The 23,649-nt window shown below is 34.3% G+C and overlaps 1 protein-coding gene across 7 annotated transcripts in view; it reads right to left on the bottom strand.

Annotated features, from left to right (window-relative positions):
• dtnba (dystrobrevin, beta a) overlaps positions 1-20,456 on the bottom strand; it is a 34,633-nt gene extending 14,177 nt beyond the window's left edge. For 3 of the 7 annotated variants that reach the window (XM_067384406.1, XM_067384404.1, XM_067384402.1), the window contains exons 1-10: positions 20,237-20,456; positions 11,173-11,215; positions 8,482-8,549; positions 8,301-8,381; positions 6,979-7,192; positions 6,818-6,903; positions 3,873-4,045; positions 2,683-2,788; positions 2,351-2,517; positions 433-557 (exon numbers count right to left, since the gene is read on the bottom strand). In XM_067384406.1, coding sequence (XP_067240507.1) covers positions 433-557; positions 2,351-2,517; positions 2,683-2,788; positions 3,873-4,045; positions 6,818-6,903; positions 6,979-7,192; positions 8,301-8,381; positions 8,482-8,548 — 1,019 coding nt within the window. In that variant the 5' untranslated portion in view covers position 8,549; positions 11,173-11,215; positions 20,237-20,456. Of the gene's footprint in view, positions 1-432; positions 558-2,350; positions 2,518-2,682; positions 2,789-3,872; positions 4,046-6,817; positions 6,904-6,978; positions 7,193-8,300; positions 8,382-8,481; positions 8,550-11,158; positions 11,216-20,236 lie in introns of all 7 variants that reach the window. The other 4 variants (XM_067384407.1, XM_067384405.1, XM_067384403.1 and 1 more) reach the window with 3 other exon arrangements.
• Positions 20,457-23,649: the final 3,193 nt, after the last annotated feature.

Consider the following 23,649-nt stretch of genomic DNA (forward strand, 5'->3'; position numbering starts at 1 on the left):
AAATCAAACATTACACTGTTCAACTGACCCAAGGACACACACACATACACTGGTTAGTCATGCAAAAATAAGAGCCTGAAACAACACAGACAGAACAGAGAGAGAAACAGAGCGGGATCCTGGGAAAAAACAGGTAGATTGAGACGAACAGACACCTGAATGAAGACAAAATTATAACTGACCTCATGCCTGTAAGCAGATAATAAAAGCAAACTCCTTCTCTGTCTCTCTCTATGCTCTGTCCGGGGATCGTGTCTGACCCTCATCAGTGTGTCCACAGAGAAAATGTGATCATGTGATGTCAGGAACCAATAGAAACATTCCCAACACTTCCAAAATGGCCACAGACAGGAGATTGTGTGTGTGTGTGTGTGTGTGTGTGTGTGTGTGTGTGTGTGTGTGTGTGTGTGTGTGTGTGTGTGGCTGTCTTACACTATATTGGACAGGTTGAGGGGTTTCTCGGGGTATTCTGGGTAGACGGGGTGGGACGGCTCTCTACTTGGCACACAGCCCAAAGATTTACTGATGGCACGGCCCAACTTCTTAGCTGGAGATTTCTGGAACAAACACACACAAATAATGAGACCAAAACTGAAACTCTCCAGATGATGTAAAGAATATCCACTTGTATCCATCTGACTGTTTTTGATGAAATAACAGAATCCATTGGCATAATAAAAACTGTACTTTTAATACATAAATTTCCATGTCTGTAGGAAGCCTAGAAAAGTCATTAAAACAGTCATAATTTAATTAAGTAACATATGTAATATACATATACACTACCATTCAAAAGTTTGGGGTTAGATTAATAAATAAATAAATAAATAAAATAAATACTTTTATTCAGAAATGATACATTAAATTGATCAAAAGTGACAGTAAAGACATTTATAATGTTATAAAATATTTTGATTTCAAATAAATGCTGTTCTTTTGAACTTTCTGCTCACTAAACAATCCTGAAAAAAAAAAAATGATCATGGTTTCCAGAAAATATTGATGCTATGTATATTTTAAAATGTATTCAAATAGAAAACAGTTATTTTAAACTGTAATAATATTTCACAATATTACTGTTTTTACTGTATTTTTGATCAAATAAATGCAGCTTTGGTTGACAGAAGAGACGTTGTTTAAAAGTTTTTAAAAACCTTACCACCCCCAAAATTTTGAATGGTAGTGCAGAAATATATATTTGCTATAAAAATGTATCACTTTTAAGATTTTTTTTTTATTAATGTTAATGACTTTAACAGCCTGACGAGAGGATTCCTTGATATCGTCAGGTTCCTCATGGAAAGGGAAAATATAAATTATGATATTGAGTTACCTTGAGTAACATTATTAATGTAAAAATATAAAAAAATATTAAAGGTGCCCTAGAATCAAAAATTGAATTTATCTTGCCATAGTTGAATAACAAGGGTTCAGTACATGGAAATGACATACAGTGAGTCTCAAACTCTATTGTTTCCTCCTTCTTGTGTAAATCTAATTTGTTTAAAAGACCTCCGAAGAACAGGCGAATCTCAACATAACACTGACTGTCGGGATCATTAATATGTACGCCCCCAATATTTGCATATGCCAGCTCATGTTCAAGGCATTAGACAAGGGCAGCCAGTATTAACGTCTGGATCTGTGCACAGCTGAATCATCAGACTAGGTAAGCAAGCAAGAACAATAGCGAAAAATGGCAGATAGAGCGATAATAACTGACATGATCCATGATATCATGCTATTTTTAGTGATATTTGTGAATTGTTTTTCTAAATGTTTCGTTAGCATGTTGCTAATGTACTGTTAAATGTGGTTAAAGTTACCATCTTTTATTACTGTATTCACGGAGATAGCCATCGTTATTTTAATTTTTAAACACTTGCAGTCTGTATAATTCATAAACACAACTTCAATCTTTATAAATCTCTCCAACAGTGTGTAATGTTAGCTTTAGCCACAGAGCACTATCAAACTCATTCAGAATCAAATGTAAACATCCAAATAAATACAATACTCACATGATCTGATGCATGACGAATATCTTGTAAAGATCCATTTGAGGGTTATATTAGCTGTGTGAACTTTGTAAATGCGCTGTATTATAGTCTAGAGCTCAGGGGCAGGGAGCACGAGATTTAAAGGGGCCGCAGCCTGAATCGGTGCATAGTTAATGATGCCCCAAAATAGACAGTTAAAAAATTAATAAAAATAAAAAAATCTATGGGGTATTTTGAGCTGAAACTTCACAGACACATTCAGGGGACACCTTAGACTTATATTACATCTTGTAAAAACTGGTTCTAGGGCACCTTTAAAAAATTAATGAACCATCGCAGCTGATCCTTACCCAGGACGAATGCTCCTTCATCTCGTGCTGGCTGTTGTGGTTTCCGCTCGCATGACCTCGCCAAAAACAGTTTTGACAAAGTTGATAGTTGAAACACTGTTGACAGCGATAACGGAATCCCATCATGCCTTCCGACCGACAGAAAGAACATGCCACTGGATGATAGACTGAGAAAGAGAGAGATTCAATGTGCTGGAATATATGAATATTAAACTACAAAATAAATGTTCATAACATTAGGGATAAGGAAAAATTCTAGCTTTGTCATTGTAGTATAAATAAGTCTGAGTAATATGAATAAATTAGCGTATAATATTCTGAGCGTGTGTTACCGTTCTCCACATTTGCCAGCCGATGCAACAGAGGAAGCCAAAACAGACACTGAGGAAGAGGATCTGACATCAGAGTATCCAGAAACATGTTCAGCATCACCTTCTTCTGTTACACACACACACACACACACACACACACACACACACACACACACACACACACACACACACACACACACACACACACACACACACACACACACACACACACACACACAGTAAATAAATAAAATGCGCAATACAAAACACTATTTATACTCATATTTATTTAGCTCAACATAACTCTTATTCACATTCCCTTGCACTGTAAATAACATACCTGTGCATACATATATTGTCCATTGTTTATTTTGTATATTGTGTATTTTTTATATATATATATTTTTAATCACTTATTCTATTTTTATCATTTTTATTATATCTATTCTACAATTATTTGATCGAAAATACAGAAAAAACAGTAATACTGTGAAATATTATTACAATTTAAAATAGCCGTTTTCTATTTTAATATTTTTATAATGTAATTTATACCTGTGAATATGATATATTTTCAGCATCATTACTCCAGTCTTCAGTGTCACATGATCCTTCAGAAATCATTCTAATATGATGATTTGATGCTCAAGAAACATTTCTGATTAATATTATCAATATTGAAGACAGTCGTTCTGCTTAATAATTTTGTGGAAATCATGATACATTTTTTCAGGATTCTTCGATAATATAAAGTTCAAAAGAACAGCATTTATTTGAAATATAAATCTTTTGTAACATTTCAAATATCTTTACTGTCACTTTTGATCATTTTAATGTATCCTGAATAAAAAAAAAAATTAATTTCTTCAAAAACAAAACCATACTGACCCCAAACATTTGAACAGTAGTGTATGTATATATATATATAATGTTTTTTTATTTAGTTTACACTAATTTTTAACTTCAGTAAATCCATGATGTTTCCAGCATCGATAGGTAATCATATTAATTAATCATGATGTCAATTTTGACTAAAATAATTTTGATTATGATTTTTGCCTTAATTGAGAACCCCACACCAGGTATTATTCATGTCTGCAGCACAAACAATGCACTACAAGTTGTGCACTAACCCTACTTATGAGCAATAATACTGACATTTAACAAACAACACTAACAAGACAAAAAGAAGAAATGTGTAAAACTGTTACTTGTTGAGGAAAACAGGATCTGGCAAAGTGATCCTTGTAGCCAAACGACGGCCCCTCATACACGGCGGTGGGAAGCTTCAGCGCCTCCTGCAGGAAGTGGTCGAACTTGGGCATCAGCATCGAACCATGAGAATCAGATATCTGAGAGAAAATATCTAACACACACAAACACGCTTCTTATTTCAATGTATACCTGTCCACTAGTGGGCAGCACTGCTGAAATTTCACAGCTATGGCACTGTTAACATTCAGCTATGTTTCCAAATTTAACATGTGTGAAAGATTAAAGGATTAGTTCACTTCAGAAGTAAAATTTACCAAATGTCATCTAAGATGTTTATGCATTTCATTGTTCATTCAAAAGGAAATGAAGTCCAGTGGGTTGAATTGCAGTTTCAGTACAGCTTCAAAGGGCTCTAAACCATCCCAGACGAGGAATAAGGATCTTGTTTAGCTAAACAATTGGTCATTTTCTAAAAAAAAAATGAAAATTACATACTTTTTTTAGCCACAAATGCTCGTCTTGCACTGCTTTGCGATGCGCCACGCATTATGTAATCACGTTGGAAAGGTCAGATCCAGTGTTTTCAAAGCGAACGTCCGACATCAAGGTAAAACCATGATATCGGACAATTTTGAAGTTGGAAGTGAAAATGAGATGGGATTTTTCTCCATATAGTGGACTTCACTGGGGTCCAACGGGTTGAAGTGCAGCTTCAAAGAGCTCTACATGATCCCAGACGAGGAATAAGGGTGAACTCGTCGGTTGAAAAGGTTCTTCACATTGTGAACAAAACAAATGTAAAAGTTATCAAAATGTATGTAGCAATGTTCCAGTCCCATGACCTTCATCAAATGCCTGATGTTTATTGAATTAGGTTTTGACAAAAATGCCTTTATCCTACACACCTTTGAAGTACACATTGATAGGTTAATAGTTTATTGATTATTTTACTTATATTACTATATATACAGGTCAAAATGACAGGTCATTTTTTTTGTCCAAAGGCCTTAATAATAATAAAACAACAAAGATAAGACATCCAAAGTATGTAAGGTAGTACAACTAGATCACTTTTATTGAATCAAAAGGTTTTAATTATATTTTGCTAATTATAAAAGGTATTTTAAACATTTTGAAGTGCCAAAAGGTCATTCGTTTAACCGTCCAAAGGCCAATACAGCCAATTCAATCGTGATTAAAATATCTTAAAATGTAATAAATTTATGCGTTTTATTCTGGCATGATTTTATAACATCATATTAACATAAAATTAGTATTAAAATTATGTGTAGAAGTCGTTGTTTTGTTATGAGAAAGAATGTCTGAAAGATGTCATTCGGAGTAACCAATATAAAGGGACCATTTTGGATCAAGTCATGCGTTCAATATCATGTGACAGGATGTGACATCATTCAGCACCTGCAAAGGACCACATGGTTGTGAAAAAGTAACTAACGCTCTCTTAACCATTTGAAAAATTCATGTTTTCACTTGTACTTTTGCATGTCCCGAAACATCAGGTCATTCGGTACAACCGCTATAAAACATGGAAATAATAATAATATTAATTGTTAAAACGTGTAATTTTTTTAAAAATCATGTACTAAACATAAAATGTTTGATTGTCCTTTTGTTAGCTAGCTAGATATCAGCCTGTTAGCATTGTTTGAAAATATCGTCATTCAGTATAACCAAAATTCTGGTTAAACCAAATGACTTTTTTGGTGACAAATTTTATCCATCTTGTAAAAAATGACAAAAGCAGTGTTAATTGATTATAAAACCACATAATCTTATTGTTAACACTTAATAAAACTTTAAAATTATATCTCTGTTAGTTTTTTTTTTTTTTACACTTTTAATAACCTTATTCATCAATGACCCATACACTATATATAGTATTCTATACTTAAACTATATAAGTACCCCAAAACACCCTAGCAACTACATTGCAATGTGCTAAAAACCCCTTAACAATGACTTTGAGAGTTTTTCGCCCTACTGCGGTATTTCCACATACGTCACGCGTGACCTTTCCAACCTAATTACGTAATGCGTGGAGCATCACAGAGCAGTGCAAGATAAGCATTTGTGATTAAAAAGTATATACATTTTTTTTTTTTTTTTAAATGACCAATCGTTTCATTAGACAACACCCTTATTCCTCATCTGGGATCATGTAGAGCTCTTTGAAGCTGCACTGAAACTGTAATTTGGACCTTCAACCCGTTGGACCCCAGTGAAGTCCACTATAAGGGGAATAATCCTGGAATGTTTTCATCAAAAACCTTCATTTCTTTTTGACTGAAGAAATAAAGACAAACATCTTGGATGACATGAGGGTGAGTAAATTAACAGAAAATTTTAATTCTGAAGTGAACTAATCCTGTAAAATATTGCATACAACATTTGCGAATAAAGCACTGTTTCCATCCCATGTGTTCAAGAAAACAAAATTGTCACCTCCTAGGAAAAAGGCGCAAAATATCTAATAAAAATAGAAGTTGCTGTACATCATAAATGACTTGCATCTCAGAGCGCACAGACGAAACGCAATAAATGTTATCTTGCGTTCGGTTTTTGGGAACGCAATTGTTTAAGAGGGAATTAAACAAAATCATTCTGATGGCAGACTTTGGCTCAGGTATTTCAGAATGATCAAACCAACATTTGAGATGCTGTGATGCAATTGGTCCGCTGGTTAGTCCAGTTATCCAATCACATCCTCTGTTGAGGCAAAGTCACATGAGTTTTTTTGTTGGGCATTGAGGGATTTATTCAGTAAATGTGTTTCCACCGTCTTCTTATCTGATAAAAAATTATCCACCTCAATTGTGTATTTTTATGCACATTTTTAGAATTATTTGCATCTTTCCATCCAGGGTTCTTCAATGAGATATTACAAAATTCGAGGAACATAGCTATTGGTGCATGAACTTACAGCGAAGTTTATCAACCAGTTTCCCTCCACACAGCACTGAGAGCATCACTTTGACGGAAAACACTGTTAGCCTTCCCTGAGCATCACTGCAAAACACAGTCACATTGTCAAATAAACTTCCACAAACACAATACAAAACCAGCATACACACACACACTCACCTGTCGTGTGCCGCCACCATGAAGTTGAGCAGCAGGCTGGTGTTGTGCTGGACGTTGATCTGGTGTGTGGTGGGCAGTCGTTTGTTTAGCTGCTGGTAGATGCAGGTGAGGATGGTCTCCAGCCGAGCCACGCTGATCTCGGTACAGACGTCCAGCGTGTTCAGACCGTTATCACGGAACGCCTCGATCATGTTCCACACGTCCACCAGATGCACTATACATCAAATATAGGGAATTTTGTCAGGAAAAGCCTTACTATGTCAGTCCAGATTACTCTACATATAATACAATTAAACAAGTGGCATTAAAAACTCACTTTTAAACTTTAAATTGTGATCCTATATCATTTTTAACATACAATACTGTTCAAAGGTTTGGGATTTTTAATGTTTTTGAAAGAAAGCTGCATTTATTTGCTCAAAAATTCAGTAAAAAAACAGCAATATTGTGAAATATTATTGCTATTTACAATAAATGTTTTCTATTTGAATATATTTTAAAATGTTATTTATTCCTGTGATTTTCAGCATCATTACTCCAGTCTTCAATGTCACATGATCCTTCAGAAATCATTCTAATATGCTGATTTGCTTCTCAGGAGGCACTTTTTATTATCATCAGTGTTGAAAACAGTTTTGTTGCTTCATGTTTTTGTGGAAACAGTGATACATTTTCATGTGACAAGAGTAAGTGACAAGATGACTGACAAAACCATAGCAGAGGATTCGTTGCACAACAGAGCTTAAGCGTCTGACAAATGTCTGATCTTGTAGAATTCGTGCTCAGCACCGCCACTCCCTATTCAAAGAGTACGACCGATAAGCGGAAAGTAAAACGGGAGCGCATATTTAAATGCGATTTCAATACCCTGCATTTTAAAAACGGCTCACTGATGCATGCAAATATCTCCCAATATGAAAGCTATCTTAGGCTGGGCTGTGTAGTTGTAAGCATCTCTCAGCTCTGCATCATACTTATAGAAAAATTTGGTCTCTATTAAATTTGCACTTTGAATATTGAGTGAGTACTTTGATTATGGTTGCACTTATTGTTTGCATTTAGTATGACTAAAAGAAAACTGTGTTTATTTCTATGACCAGTTTGTGGAAAAGAGTTCAGTTAGGAGGTCAATAGCTGTAGAAGCTCATAATTCATGTACAATAAGGTCTGAAGAAAAATCATACAGGAGAGAAGCCAGTCAGTTGAGTTTGTGGCATTTTCAAGTAGTTTCCGTTCATGCTGAGCTTATTTTTGAACTTGCTGACAATGAAAATGCATCTTCTGCATTATTAGTCAGTTGTGCTTTAAAGTGAAATACTCACAGTTGCATTTCTTCTGAATGAATCTGAGCTTGCAGGCGGTGCGGTACGTGGACAGACGGATGGTGTCATAATTCTGCGTCTCTGAAGAATCAAAGTCACACATCAGTCATTTCATATTCAAATGCACAAGTGTACAAACACTTGCAGTAGGGTCAAAGGTCACATGGTGGGCAGAACTCACTCATGTCCGTGAAGATCTGCTTCCTATCGGCCATGACATTCCCCTTCCGTCCCGCCTCCTCTATCATCCTAGAGACGCACACAGAGAAATGAAATATAGATGGATGATAATTCGATTATTTGATTATTAAAATTAAAATATGTGTCACATTGCGGCCCTGATTATACTTCAAGTGGATTTTTGCATCTGTAATTATGTGGATTTTTAAAATCATGCATGATGGAAACAACATGTATTGATGACAGAATTTTTTGTGTTTTGCAACTAAAATAGATAAATAAATAAAGGCAATTTTTTTGCATAATGTGTAAAATTACAATTTTACAAAAATTAAGTCAATAAATCTCTTATTTACATTGTATTTAAAACTTGTTGGTTATAATTAGGATTTGTGAGCACGTGGCTCACATTTTGAAGAAAACAAATATGAAAGGTATCGAAATGTATGTAGCAATGTTCCGGTCCCATGACCTTCATCAAATGCCTGATGTTTATTGCATTGGGTTTTGACAAAAATGCCTTTATCCTACACACCTATGAAGTACACATTGATAGGTTAATAGTTTATTGATTATATTACTTATATTACTATATATACAGGTCAAAATGACAGGTCATTTTTTTGTCCAAAGGCCTTAATAAAAAAAACAAAAACAAAAATAAGACATCCAAAGTATGTAAGGTAGTACAACTAGATCACTTTTATTGAAACCAAAGGTTTTAATTATATTTTGCTAATTATAAAAGGTATTTTAAACATTTTGAAGTGCCAAAAGGTCATTCGTTTAACCGTCCAAAGGCCAATACAGCCAATTCAATCGTGATTAAAATATCTTAAAATGTAATAAATTTATGCATTTATTGTGGCATGATTTTAGAACATCATATTAACATAAAATTAGTATTAAAATTATGTGTAGAAGTCGTTGTTTTGTTATGAGAAAGAATGTCTGAAAGATGTCATTCGGAGTAACCAATATAAAGGGACCATTTTGGATCAAGTCATGCGTTCAATATCAATGTGACAGGATGTGACATCATTCAGACACCTGCAAAAGACCACATGGTTGTGAAACAAAGTAACTAACGCTCTCTTAACCATTTGAAAAATTCATGTTTTCACTTGTACTTTTGCATGTCCCGAAACATCAGGTCATTCAGTACAACCGCTATAAAACATGGAAATAATAATAATATTAATTGTTAAAACGTGTAATTTTTTTTAAAACATGTACTAAATATAAAATGTTTGATTGTCCTTTTGTTAGCTAGCTAGATATCAGCCTGTTAGCATTGTTTGAAAATACTGTCATTCAGTATAACCAAAATTCTGGTTAAACCAAATGACTTTTTTGGTGACAAATTTTGTCCATCTTGTAAAAAATGACAAAAGCAGTGTTAATTGATTATAAAACCACATAATCTTATTGTTAACACTTAATAAAACTTTAAAATTAATTATATCTCCGTTAGTTTTTTTTTTTTTTTTTACACTTTTAATAACCTTATTCATCAATGACCCATACACTATAGTATACTATACTTGAACTATATAAGTACCCCAAAACACCCTAGCAACTACATTGCAATGTGCTAAAAACCCCTCAACAATGACTTTATTGAGACATTCATTGACAACTGACTGAATTTCCCAAACAGTTGCATCTTAATAAAGAACAGAACCAAATCTTTCTTACTGCAAAGCACTGAAGCATGTGTACACACACACACATTCCTGTGGGGATTTCAGGGTCTCCGGTGAGACTTACCCATAATCCCTTGGGACACAGAAGCACAAAAACTGACAACAGCTAAGTAAAACAAAACTCAGCTATAACTGTCATGATCCAAACACCGTAACAACTCACTCTTTTATTCATTCACTGTCTTCTTCAATCGAATGACATTGTTGTTCTGTGTCTTTATTGCCTTAAAATCCCTTTATTTTAACTATTTTAGGTGTTTCTGCATGAACACACACACTTGAGTGGGAATTATTTCTCAAACAGTCAGCCCAGACATGTAGCACCTCACTGCTAAAACATTCCAGAGTCCTGAACTCACATTAACACTCATCACACAGACACGCTAAAAATCGTTAACACACAAACACACTGACTTCAGCGGTGGGACTGAAACTTCCTTTTACGGTTTAATGTTTTAATAACAGCGATCTTTAATGAAAGACATATTTCATACACAAAGTTTGGGGTCAGCAATAAAAAAAATTAAGAAATTAATACTTTTATTTAGCAAGGATGCATTCAATTGATCAAAAGAGACTTTTATAATGTTACAAACAATTTTTAAAATATGGAGCAGCACAACTGTCTTCAACATTGATAATAATAAATGTTTCTTGAGCAGCAAATGATTTCTGAAGGATCATGTGACACTGAAGACTGGAGTAATGATGCTGAAAATTCAGCTTCGATCACAGGAATAAATTACATTTTAAAATATATTCAAACAGAAAAAAAGTTACTTTAAATTGTAAAAATATTTCACAATATTACTGTTTTACTGTATTTATGATCAACTTAATGCAGCCTTGGTGAGCAGAAGAAATGCATTGCAAAAACTCATCTTACAGACCACAAACATTTGAACTGCAGCATAGGTGGAAATACATGCAATTAGAATATGAAATGCAGAAGAACAAGACAAGAGGAAATACCTGCTGTTAGTTACCTGATCTCGGCTGTAGGTCAGGCAGGTGAGAGCATCAAGAGGCCTGAAAACAGGAAGAAAGTGAGATGATCAGAAGTGTGAAAGTGATATGTGAAGTAACCCATACTCAATCTGTCCTCTGCATTTGTCCACCCATCCAAGTTAGTACACACACATTAGGAGTAGTGAGTAGTGAACACACACACCCAGAGCATTGGGCAGCCATTTCGCTGTGGCACCCAGGGAGCGATTAGGGGTTAGATGCCATGGACCAAAATATCTGAGGAATGTTTCCAGCACCTAATTCACTAAAAGCAGAATATGTAAATTATGACAAGGTTGTTGTAGATGTTGGAACTAACACAAGATGGACTGACCACTTGGTGTGGCTAAACTGGCATCAAGGCATGAACACACAAACAGCATATAGTTCTGCACATTTAGGGTTGAGGTGAAGACACACTGAATTCAAAGCACAATCCATTTATCTAATGTACTTTTAATTCTGTATCAGGGTCAACACATCAGCAGCTCAAAGCTGATCTATTTCAGCTCTTATTGAACTGCTGCTACAGTTCGCAATTAACTCAAACACACCGTCTCTGTACAACCACAACCAACAACCACCCTCAAAGTGGAAGTAGAGGAGCAGATGGGCGGCAGTGAGTTTACTATTCCTGTCAGCCACCCAAACTCATGACCTTTCACTCAAACACCATAAGTGGAAAACAATTATATAAAGGCGCCATATGAGGAGTGTGTGTGTGTGTGTGTGTGTGTGTGTGTGTGAGTGTGAGTGTGTGTGGGTGGATTTTAGCCTTTGCTGATGCAGTTCATTCTCGAACCTCCATTCATACCTGCCGTCGAACCCAGAGTTCAGCCGCTCGAGGACTAAAACAGAACAGAATGTTGCTGCAATACTCACACTGACTAAATACTGTCAGATATTAATACTTCAGCCAGATATTAATAATACTGCCAGATATTATTGGTTCACTGCTGTGAGCAATTTATGAAACAGCGACTACCAGAGCTCAACATACAAGCAGTCAACAAACTGACAACATTATTAATTTTTCAAAAGTTATGTTTTAAAGTTTAACTGAATGAGCTATCAATTTTTTATTTTCAGACATCATAATGTAACGCTTGGTATTTTAACGTAACATGTTATAACAAGAATATGGCAAGAGTTCTTTTCAATCGCTGCTTTCTCTTGATTATTTTCTTTTGTCCCTTTGTATTCCACTGTAAAAGGACAACATATACTGCACACTTGTGGTCTGTTCTCCTGATATAATTTATAATGTATCCCATTAAAGGGATAGTTCACCCAAAAATGAAAATTTGATGTTTATCTGCTTAACCCCAGGGCATCCAAGATGTAGGTGACTTTGTTTCTTCAGTAGAACACAAATGATGATTTTTTTAACTCGAACCGTTGCTGTCTGTCAGTCGTATAATGAGAGTGAATGGTAACACAATCTATACGAGTCAAAAAATATGCATAGACAAATCCACATTAAACCCTGCGGCTCGTGACGACACATTGATGTCCTAAGACACGAAACGATCATTATTTATATCATTTTTACCTCTAATACACCATTATGTCCAACTGCGTTCAGCACTCGTTTAGTGAGGTCTGATCGCGCTCTGACAATGGAAGTGATGTCTAACACTCATTGAAGTATAAGCGCGAGACATCACTGCCGTTGTCAGAGCATGATCAGACCTCACTAAACGAGTGCTGAACGCAGTTGGACATAGTGGTGTATTAGAGGTAAGAAATTATATAAATACTGTTCAGTTTCTCGCACAAACCGATCGTTTCGTGTCTTAGGACATCAATGTGTCGTCACGAGCCGCAGGGTTTAATTTGGATTTGTCTATGCATGTTTTATTTGACTCTTATAGATTGTGTTACCAATGACACACATTATACGGCTGACAGACGGCAATGGTTCGAGTTAAAAAATCATCATTTGTGTTCTACTGATTGAAGAAACAAAGTCACCTACATCTTGGATGCGCTGGGGGTAAGCAGATAAACATCAAATTTTCATTTTTGGGTGAACTATCCCTTTAATAATTTACTGGAATGCAAGAAGAATTTCTAATTTTTCTCGTCAAATCCTCATGTCTCTTTCCAGGTTTGTTTTCACAGACAAATACAATTTATTATCTGTAAAAATGATGGAAATCACTTTGAAACAGCATCACGCAATGTTGAAGTTCATGAAGTCAACGTATATTACATAATACAGATATGTATCGCTATAGTTATATTTAACCCGTCCGTTATTGCTGAGTAAAGATTTGTGCTTTTTCATGGCCTGTTGAATGTACCTTGATGCTTTTACACTTTTACATGTCCTTTTAATGTTTTTTGGTTGAAGGGTGGGTAGAATAATGTTATCTCATTTTACCCTTTCACTGACTGTTTACAGCTTAACAGAAGTTACACCCATAATTTGCGCAAAGCATCATGGGGCGTAGGAATAAGGTGGATACATTTTAGCCAAATTTATCCTTATTAATATCAGAATTTTTTTAAATTAAAAATATAAAAAAAATATAGAAATTTATCTAAAAATGTATTTTGTCCAAAAATATATATAATTTGTAATAATTATACATTATTATATTATTATCCATTTATTATTATAAGTGTAATTAATAAATTATTTAAATGACTTAATTACTTAATTATTTAAAGTGTACTTAATAAAATAAATAATTTTATAAAAGTATTTAATAATTAAAATACATATTGTTTACAACGTGTGTATGTATGTATATGAGTTTTATAGTTAGATTTTATATTTTAAAATGCAATAAAATGTTTGACTATATAATAAGACTGTAGTAATGTGAGCTCAGGTCATGACAGAACATAGCAGTAAAAACATATACATCATCAACAAACCATTGGATTGCACAAATGTAGTAAGCACTGGCCTATTTTTGTCAACCAGCCTGAAACTTTGACATTGTCATGGTTGATTGCTGAAGACTATAAGGTTTCTACCTGTGTGTGGGGTAATAATTAAACGAGTCATTAAACTGTGAAAATGCAATTATGCAATAAAGTTGTACTATTACATTTAATTAATGTTTAATGTCATTTATCAGCTAGTTTATAACAGAACGGTTGAGGTACTGAACTCTCTACAGTAACAGAGGTGTATGACTGTGTGTTATGGAAACATTTACCACAGCAACATTTGCTTTGACAACCACAACTGACAGCTCCATCTGCTTGTTTACACACTATGCGTGCTTAAGTTCTGCATGTATATTTAGCATGATCTAATAAGTGTCTTTATTAATCATCTGAAGATATTTCCTTTGAAATTGATGGAGGAGCTGTTCTTTTCTTCCAGCGCCAGCCCGTATCAGTTTCTCTGACGTGGAGCGAATGATTGAATATCTCCTTTGGGAAGATCAACAAAAGCCTTCCGACGGTTCCCGCGGACAGCGGCCCTGATCTCCCTTTCAGACTTTCCTCTGAGCTGAATAAGAGAAAGACTTTGATGGAGAACAATGTCTTTGCACAAAAATAAGATCAAACTCAGTTGCTGTGGTCAAGACGTCACATCAATTCAGCAAAGAAGTGACGGAGTACAGGAGAGATTATGTGTGTGTGTTTGTGTTTCACAGGACTGGCATCAGCTCTATTTGCATTTTGTAGAGAGACAAATAAGGCTGAAAGCCCAGAAGTTAAACACACAGAAGAAGAAGGTAACTAATGAAACCTGTCAAGAACACATCCGCCTCATATTTCGCCTCAAAATCAAAAGATAGAAATAAGAAGTAGGAAATTTAGGACGATTTAGACTTCATGAGAAACAAGCACATATACCATTCCACACACACACACACACACCAATTCTCATGACAATAAAAGACAAATTAAATATATTTCATTTATATATTCCATGAAAAAATAAAGAAAGGAAAACATCCGGAATCTTTACAACAAATGGGAATATGGGTGGAACGTGCTTAGAGAAATATTATGCATTTTTACATTATTAACTTTCTTTAGTGTGTAATGTTGTTTTTTGAGCATGAAAAATGTCTTTGTTTAGTTACAAAGACCAAAGTCACATTAAACAGAGTTATTCTCTATATCAGCGCACACTGTTTCTGAACTCCCTGAAACACCTTAATTTCTTCCAGGAACGAACAAGTCACAATATCCCTTATTTAAATAATTCCCGCCCAAGGCATACAGAGAATAAAGAGGGCAAGGCTTGGTTGAGTTAGTTAGTAGTGTGTTGAAATTAAGACTTATGATAAAAGGAGTGACTTTTCCAAAACACGCTAATCACAACACCAATCACAACACACTGGTCCAGTCGACCAATCAGAGCACATTGTGCTTTTCAGAAGGAGGGGTTTAATAGAGACCGGAACTAAACAGAGCGTTAGTGACAGACTGGAAAGAGAGGTGCTGCAACAATGGAGAATATGGGGAAAATAAATGTTTTTTTGAACATTCAAGCATGAAAACCTATTAAAGTAAACCCCAAAAACAAGATATAAGCCTAATACGGAATACTAACTAATACTCTAACTAATACTAACATATTATATGTTTTCTTAGACAATGGAACAACTGTTTGGATACATTTATAGACAGAAATCTAATCATTGTTATCTAGCTCAACACAGTCTTACTGTTTGAATCTTGTTTTACCGCGAGTACCTTGTTTGTACCATGACATCTGTCTTACTGCAGTGAGTAACAAGTGTCTCACAGCAGCCGCTGAGCGAACGCACAGAGTAATGTTATAACATCATTTTCAACACACTCAAATGTATCTAATATGATAAACAGCGCTGCATTAACCCACATATACTTGACCGGAAGAAGCAGAAGCGAAGACATAATAAAAGTCTCTCATTAGCAATCGCTCCAGCGGCCTCATTTCTGCTTGCACAGCAGAGTTCATACTACAGTAACATTAATAATCTCATCCTAAAACATGTTGTCTGCCCGAGTCCCATCCTGATTCTTTTCCACCGGCTGTGAGGTGAAGACGACACCTGCCATGAATCTGCGCTAGGGCTGCAACGATTAATCGTTATTAATCGTTTGCAAAATAAAAGCCTGTGTTCATGTAATATGTATGTGTGTGTTCTGTTTATGTTTTTATAAATATATATATTTATAATACATGCATATATTTCTAAACTTTATACCTGTATGTGTGTGTATTTATATATATACATAATTATTATACACAGAACACAAACATATATATTACGTAAACACAGACTTTTATTTTGCAAACGATTAATCGCGATTAATCGTTGCAGCCCTTATCTGCGCTCAATCTTGGCATCATCAAGCTACTCCTTTGTTTTGAATAAGCGACCTCTAGTGGCTAAAAACTACATATTGTGCCTTTAAATATTATATATAAAAATGTAAATAATGTCCTAGAACAAAACTTATCCGCTTGTTAAGTCATGACATAAGGAAGGCCGTTTCAGCCTCAATTCGTTTCACTTGAGAATGCCACTGACAGCCTTTTATGAGCGCTATTTATTCATTTTTAACATTTAAAAAGTTAAACATTTTAAATACTTACAGTCTACATGCTCACAGCGTCACAGACATTAATATTTTAACATTTTATAAAAGATGAATCACTGTCTGGGCATCTGGAATTTTGGTATGGAGATAAAGGTTATAATACTATTTTTTTGTAGTATTACACCACATTGTGTGTGTATATTCGCACCGTTTGTTGTTTTTCTTGTGGTACGAGATAGAGCGTTTGGACCCAGAAGCGCTGCCGCATGACGTCAGACTTAACAACCAAATGATTATGAACTAAAAATTAATTTATAATACACTTTATCCAAGTGAATAAGCCAGCATCACCATACAAAAATAAACTGGTGTAAACAAAGGCCAATGTTCTTGACTTCTGACGAGGTCATGAACAGGTGCATCTGTATTAAACCTAAACTAATTCAGAACTCAACCTAGTAACATGACCAGCACTTTCGGTTTCAGAAGTGTGTTAAAGGTTCAAGTCATTCTGCGGACTGTACACTGATGTCACGAGCAATATATGAACACAAACCTTTTAGGGTCTGCTGGTTCATAGGATTATTTTATGACATCCTAATTCTGGAGGGGGCCGTCGGTCTGTCTGAATGCCACAGTGGATGTGGACATGCATGTGTCAGGTAGGCAGAACATTCGACGAGGGGGACAAACATTCCAAAGATTCCGGATCTCAAACCTCTGTCAACCTTTCTGTGTGTGTGTGTGTGAGAGAGAGAGCTACCCAGGTCACATGAATAAATGGATTTTTTTTGTTTTAAGAAGCAGCAGGGGCCCCTTTCGCACACACACTTATATACACACACATACAAAAGTACAGCCTGGCATGAAGATACTCTCATGGTTATTTTTGCCCTGGCAACGACCTGAGGACTCTCTGGTCTGGTATGAACATGCACACAAATATAATCTCTCAAACTCTACCAAACCTCTGTGCACATAAGCCTTCACAGTTATCACATCAGTATCAACTCTAATTGTGTCCAACTTCAAAGAAAAACACTGCCTGTGATGACTTGATGACTTGCTCTGGCTTAGATTAATCTCACTACAGCATAAAGTTAAAGTTACAAGCCCATTACATAAAGTACCATGGTATTATTATTATTATTATTATTATTATTATTATAATAAGACACCACTATAATGGTAGTAGCATATATAAACACAGTGATGTAAACGCTATACCATGAAAACACCAGAGTACTTTTCAATTAGGGCCTTTAAAGGATTAGTTCACTTTCAAATTAAAATTTCCAGATAATTTACTCACCCCCATGTCATCCAAGATGTTCATGTCTTTCTTTCTTCAGTCGAAAAGAAATTAAGGTTTTTGATGAAAACATTCCGGGATTATTCTCCTTATAGTGGACTTCAATGGAGTCCAAACGGTTGAAGGTCAAAATTACAGTTTCAGTGCAGCTTCAAAGGGCTTTAAACGATACCAGATGAGGAATAAGAGTCTTATCTAGCAAAACAATCTGTCATTTTCTAAAAAATTTTTTTAAATTATATACTTTTAACCATAAATGCTCATCTTGAACTAGCTCTTCTTCTTCTCTATTTGAATTCCGGCATTGTAGACACTGCTAAGTGTATTACTGCCCTCCACAGGTCAAAGTTTGAACTAATTGTTTTATACTTGCACTAGCATATTGTATATGACAATTTAGTTCAAACTTTGACCTGTGGAGGGCAGTAATACGCTTAGCAGCATCTGCACTGCCGGAATTCTAATAGAGAAGAAGAAGAGAGATGGTTCAAGATGAGCGTTTATGGTTAAAAGTATGTAATTTTTAAAAAAAATTTAGAAAATGAGCGATGGTTTCTCTAGATAAGACCCTTATTCCTCATCTGGGATTGTGTAGAGCTCTTTGAAGCTGCACTGAAACTGTCATTTTGACCTTCGACCGTTTGGAGTCCACTGAAGTACACTATAAGGGGCCGCTCACACAGAACGCATTTTCCTATTCCAATGTAAACACGCACTTGACGGACATGCATTACCGTTAGGGTCACGTCTCGCGTCTTTTGCAGCGCCTCTCACATGAGCGCAGCGTTTTTAAGACGTTGTGTCAAGTTAAAAGAATTTCAACTTTTACATGCAGCGCCGTTCATCAATGTCAGTTCCAAAACAGTGGACCAATCAGAAGAACTCGGAGGCGGGGCGAACGTTGCAAGCTTCTGTTTACAGTAGCAAGTTGGCATGACAACTGTTTTATTTGACGGCAACATGGCGAAGAAGGCGGTCATTATTAACTTATTTTCTTTTTTTCCATGTCAAAACTTGTATCTATCAATTATGCTGTTTACCTATTTTTATTATTTCCGTTGTTGTCGTTATTGCCTCACGTCTCAAAAGCACGTCTCGAGACACTCGCGTTCTACACTGTGCTTTTTTTTAAACCACTCCTAAACGTTTTTAGACGCAAAGACGCGTTCTGTGTGAACGGCCCCTAAGGAGAAAAATACTGGAATGTTTTCATCAAAAACCTTAATTTCTTTTTGACTGATGAAAGAAAGACATGAACATTTTGGATGACATGCGGGTGAGTAAATTATCAGGAAATTTTAATTTGAAAGTGAACTAATCCTTTAATATGTTAAAAACCTACAGATGCTTATTAATAAAGTGGTTTAATCATCAATCCAGTTCAACATCAGATCAACCAAATAGAAAACAACAACCAATTCTTACATGAGCATACTGTACATGACTTACAAAAAAGTACCATACTGTTTTTAATGGACACTGCACCATGGTATCTTTGGAAACACACTGGAATAGCACCATGTAAATAAATACCATGGTATGTGAATTTCAGTACCATGGTATAAAGTCACTATAATGTGGTGCTGCAACAGTGCTTTTTTATACCAATCCAAAGTAGCCCACTTCAAAGAATTATTGTCATGGTACATGTTCAAAAAAACATAGTAATACCATGGTATTTTTGTCAGTGCATTTTATAGCCGTGTTTGAGTTTCTCTTTCTGACTTCCTACGCAATGACAACGGAAACACAACACAACATACACGTACCGACTGAAAAATCTCCCGTAAACACACAAAAACACACGAAGAGCCGAATTCTCTCATATGAACTTCTGATGTTGAGTAAGAAGTTACAGGATGTTTCGCGTTTGTTGTTTTCGTTTAACGGAAACGGTTTCATGCGCAGGAACAGATTTGCGCAATCTGCATTTAAATAAACCCCTACATATGTATATGTTTTATATTAATTAACAATTACAATATGTCTTTAAGTTAGAGGAATGAAGAGATGAAAGCGAGCAGCCATGTTGTCAAACATTAACTCCATGTTCACTTCATTCACCGCTTAGAGTTTCTTTCCTGCAGACATGAGAACGTTTTTATAGTTTATAATGCTGTATTATCATTTATAACGTTATACTATCGTGTATAGTTCTATGTTTGGGTTTGTAGTTGTGTGTTTATTGAAGGTTTCTGAAGAGCAGAAGTTCGTTTTTGACTTACCGGAGCGAATTTCCGCCGCTCTGATCCCGTTAAAAGCCTCCAACATCAGACTCTCATCTCTGTGTTTGATTTCTCATTATATTCTCATTGTATCCGATGATTCAGTGCTGTTGATGATTCACGAGATCTCCGGTGTAACGGCAGAACGACTCTGTGTGATCGCCATACTAGAGAAACTCAAGACTCAATGAACTCTCTCTCTCTCTCTCTCTCTCTCTCTCTCTCTCTCTCTCTCTCTTTCTATTGGTATGAGTATGACACACAATGTTGCACTCAGTATTTACACATAATATTGCCAACATGTGACAGAAATGGGGGCCGGTATTAGTAATAAAAAAAATTAATAAATAAATAAAATATTAATAATATATATATATATATATATATATATATATATATATATATATATATATATATATATATATATATATATAATTTCTTATATATGACTTAAAATATAATATATTTAATTATATAATATATATATAATTAAAAATATACTTTTCCTTAAACATATTTAAAATATATATATTATATATAATATTTATAAAAATAAATTACAAATTTAATAATTCTATCTATCAATACATTGTGAACATTGTTATATAGCAATCATTAGTAAATGATTTTTAATAAAAAAAAATATATATATATATATATTTTATTTACGTTTTATAAATATTGTCAATATAAATGTTATATAGGTTATGTATATATATTCCAAAAATCAAGTACTTGTAATCAGAGTAAATTACTTTTTGAAATACTTGTAATCAGACTACAGTTACTTTTTAATGGATTACATGATTACATATTATTTACACAATGGCAGTAAGTTGTTCACAATTCATTGATTCTCCTAATTTTTCATTTTTTTAATGTTTATATATTTTTTTTCATAATAAACCTGCCGCTTATACACTACCACTCAAAAGTTTGGGATCGGTAAGATTTTTAATGTTTTTAAAAGAAATTTCATCTGCTCACCAAGGGTGCATTTACTTAATTAAAAATACAATAAAAACAGTAATATTGTGAAATATTATTACAATTTAAAATGACTGTTTTCTATTTAAAAATATTTGAAAAAGTAATTTATTCCTGTGATCAAAGCTGAATTTTCAGCATCATTACTCCAGTCTTCAGTGTCACATGATCCTTCAGAAATCATTCTAATATGCTGATTTGCTGCTCAAGAAGCATTTAATGTGTACAATTGTACAAAATATTTGTGTACAATATTTTTTTTCAGGATTCTTTGATGAATAGAAAGTTCAAAAGAACAGTGTTTATCTGAAATCTAATCTTTTGTAACATTATAAATGTCTTTACTGTCACGTTTGATTGATTTAATGCATCCTTGCTGAATAAAAGTATTCATTTCTTTCATTTCTTTTCGAAAAAATAAAAATAAAAATTCTTACTGACCCCATACTTTTGAACGGTAGTATAAAATGTTACAAAAGCTTTGTATTTCAGATAAATGCTGTTCTTTTGAACTTTCTATTCATCAAGGAATCCTGAAAAAAAAAGTACACAACTGTTTTCAACATTGAAAATAATAACAAATGTTTCTTAAGCAGCAAATCAGCATATTAGAATGATTTCTGAAGGATCATGTGACACTGAAGACTAGAGTAATGATGCTGAAAATTCAGTTTTGCCAACACGAGAATAAATTACTTTGTAAAATATATACAAATAGAAAACAGTTATTTTAAATTGTAATAATTTTTCACATTATTACTGTTTTTACTGTATTTTTAATTAAATAAATTAAGCCTTGGTGAGCAGACGAAACTTCTTTTAAAAACATTAAAAATCTTACCGATCCCAAACTTTTGAGCTGTAGTGTATACGTTCGTGATTCTTCGTGTTTTTCTGGTGGTGAGGGGGAAATATAGATGAAATATATATATGAAATAATATAATAATAATAATATATTAAATGTAGATTAAGTATTTGATGTATCAGTGATATTACTGTGAATTTCATGTTTTTCAATATTTGTTTTTGTAATGTTGCTGTTTTCTAAATTTATGTTTTAAAATCTTAAGATATGATTTTGTTTAATTCAGTGTTACTATCAGCAAACACTAACAGGTACATTGTATTTTGAAGACTTGAAAAACAATCTGTTGACGCTGTTGTTGGTAAAAAGAATATATTTTTTGAATATATTTTTTCTGTCAAAATAGTACGAGATTATCTACCCAGCTCTCTCTCTCTTTATATATACACAGCCTATATATAGCAATGCATTTATATTTATTGCTAAAATATACTATGTTTGTGGTGGAGCTATTGAAAATGTTGGCAGGTCAAGCAAAAATCTTTTTTCGTTGTTGTTGTTGAGCCCTTTTTGTTTTGTAACTGCTCACAGCAGTGAACCAGTAACATTATTAATATCTGACAGTATTATTATTAATATCTAACCATATTAGTCAGTGATTGTGAGTATAACAGCAAAACTTTGTTCTGGTTTAGACTTTGAGAGGCTTATAATGTAAGTAGATGTACTATAGGATTAGGGTTATTCTTGTGCCAGCATGCTTGTATTAAAATATGCTCCTTTGTGTCATTGCATTATTATTTCTGCTTTATTTGCATTCTTCTGTGAAATACAAATGCAGATATTTAACTGACAAACTCTGTACAATAGTAAAACAAAAGTACTGTTTTTAATTCAACACAAGTGTGAATGACTATTGAAAGCTATGGCAGAGCGGAAGAATTATTCTTGAATTAATATTATGCTATCGTATGCCTTGGAATAATGTAAACAAGTCATTGTTTTTATAGTGTTTTTAGTGTAAATCATGCATGCTGAGTAACGACACGTTGCCTATATCATCTCCTTTTGTGTTTCACTGCAGAAAGAAGTGTTGGACCAAGAGGAGTGTATTTTTGGGTGAGCTCTTCATCTGCGTTTGTAATGCATGATGTCAGAGCTCACCCACCCGTCGGACTAATGACTGAGATGACAGAGATGTGCATGTTTACCAAGCTTTTATCTGAACTCAATGAGCCGAAACAATCATTATTATTACTGGGTAAACATCAGTACCGCTTGAGTTCAAAAGATGTTCTGTTTCATTTTTGTGTGTTTTTACAAACCATTTTTACACAGGACACAATGAAATAGCCTCAGTATGAAATCAAACCTTTGTGATCTTTGCCCTCTAGAGTCTACAAATAGCAACACAACACATATTTAAAATAATGGTGAGGTACTCATGTTACTTACTGATGTTGCTGTTGAAACAAAATTAAACAAAAAGTATTGCTGTCAAATCGATTAATCGCGATTAATCGCATGTAACAAAAGTTTGTGTTTACGTAATATATATATATGAGTGTATGCACACATAGACATATATATATATATATATATATATATATATATATATAT

This window comes from Chanodichthys erythropterus, chromosome 4 (genome assembly GCF_024489055.1).
Source record: "Chanodichthys erythropterus isolate Z2021 chromosome 4, ASM2448905v1, whole genome shotgun sequence".
Taxonomy (NCBI): domain Eukaryota; kingdom Metazoa; phylum Chordata; class Actinopteri; order Cypriniformes; family Xenocyprididae; genus Chanodichthys; species Chanodichthys erythropterus.